This window comes from Emiliania huxleyi (genome assembly GCF_000372725.1).
Source record: "Emiliania huxleyi CCMP1516 unplaced genomic scaffold EMIHUscaffold_24, whole genome shotgun sequence".
Classification (NCBI taxonomy): domain Eukaryota; phylum Haptophyta; order Isochrysidales; family Noelaerhabdaceae; genus Emiliania; species Emiliania huxleyi.
In genome coordinates, this window is record NW_005200250.1 from 86,911 (window position 1) to 88,261 (window position 1,351).

At 65.7% G+C, this 1,351-nt stretch overlaps 1 protein-coding gene across 1 annotated transcript; it reads left to right on the top strand.

The window, feature by feature from the left end:
* Positions 1–362: 362 nt before the first annotated feature.
* On the top strand, positions 363–1,160 carry EMIHUDRAFT_205338 (hypothetical protein; the record flags this gene model as incomplete). The annotated part of the gene is made up of 3 exons (XM_005778715.1): positions 363–527; positions 680–957; positions 1,127–1,160. The coding sequence occupies 3 exons, from the start codon at positions 363–365 to the stop codon at positions 1,158–1,160; spliced, it is 477 nt and encodes a 158-aa protein (XP_005778772.1).
* Between the last annotated feature and the right edge of the window lie 191 nt (positions 1,161–1,351).

Genomic DNA, 1,351 nt, shown 5'->3' on the forward strand with positions numbered 1-1,351 from the left:
AGAGAGAGAGAGAGAGAGAGAGAGAGAGAGAGAGAGAGAGAGAGAGAGAGAGAGAGAGAGAGAGAGAGAGAGGAAGAGGGAGAGAGAGGAAGAGAGAGAGAGAGAGAGAGAGAGAGAGAGAGAGAGAGAGAGAGCTTCCAGAGAGAGAGGAAGAGGGAGAGAGAGGAAGAGAGAGAAAAGAGGAAGATGGGAGAGGAGAAGAAGAGAGAAAAAGAGAAAGAGGGGACTTCGAAAGATTGATGACGAAGGTTGGAGATCGGATGAGGTCCCGGGAGGAGGCGAGAAGATCTTTGGCGAATGATGGGGGAGCAAGCCACGCCGCCCTGACTGTGCTCGACCGCCCCACCGGACGGGCCAGGCCAATGGGGTCGACTAGTCTCGCCGAGGAGCTCTGCTTCAGCGAACTCACCTCGCAGCGCCGCTGCGTCTCCGAGGCGACGCCGCCGCACAGGATTGTGCACGTCAACGCAGCGTGGTGCGAGTGCACCGGGTACACGCGGGAGGAGGCCCTCCAGCAGACGCCAATGGTACTGACTGGACCGGAGACGTGTCCACAGACGCTGCAGGCACGCGTTGCCCCGCTGGCCCAGCCCTCTCCGCCCACTGATCCCTTCGAGCGCTCGCGCATTCCCGCCAACGGCTGGTTGCCTCCGCCGCTCTCCCCCGCGCGAATCTGCAGGCGCTGCGTGAGGCCATTGCGGCGGCGCGTCCCATCGTGATCCGCATCCTCAACTACCGAAAGGACGGATCCAAGTTTGTCAGCGACCTCTCTGTTGTGCCGATCCATGACCGCACCGCCGGCGCAGCGACGCACCTGCTGTGGTTCCTCGCCGATGCGCAGCAGTCGCGGGTGGCGCTGCCGGCCACGACCGCGTCGCACTTCGCGCTGCCCGCCATCAACGCCAATGTCGGCTGGCCGCCCGGCTTGCTTTCGCAGCTCGCGTCTGTCGACGGCGGGTTTGGGGCTCCGCCGGCGGCGGCGGGCGGCGGCGGTGGCGGCTCGCTTCCCGTCTCGCGGCCACCGTCGGCGGCAACGGGGCCGGTGCTGCCGGTGCGGCTGCACGAGGCACTGCAGCACGAGGTGCCATATCCGCAGCTCGTCACCGAGCGCATGCCGCCCTACAAGATCATCCACACCAACGCCGCTTGGCGGCGCGTGACGGGGCACGGCGCAGGCGACGATCCTTGCCTCCGTCCCTGCTGCCGTGCCTCTCTGCCTCTGCCTCGCCGCTCCTCCCTGTCGACTCTCTCCTCTCCCTGACCGCCTCTCCCCTCACTGCTTCCTCTCCTCCTCCGCCTCCTCCTTTCCCCCTCTCCCTCACCGTGCGCCCCTCGTCTCCACCAGACGAGC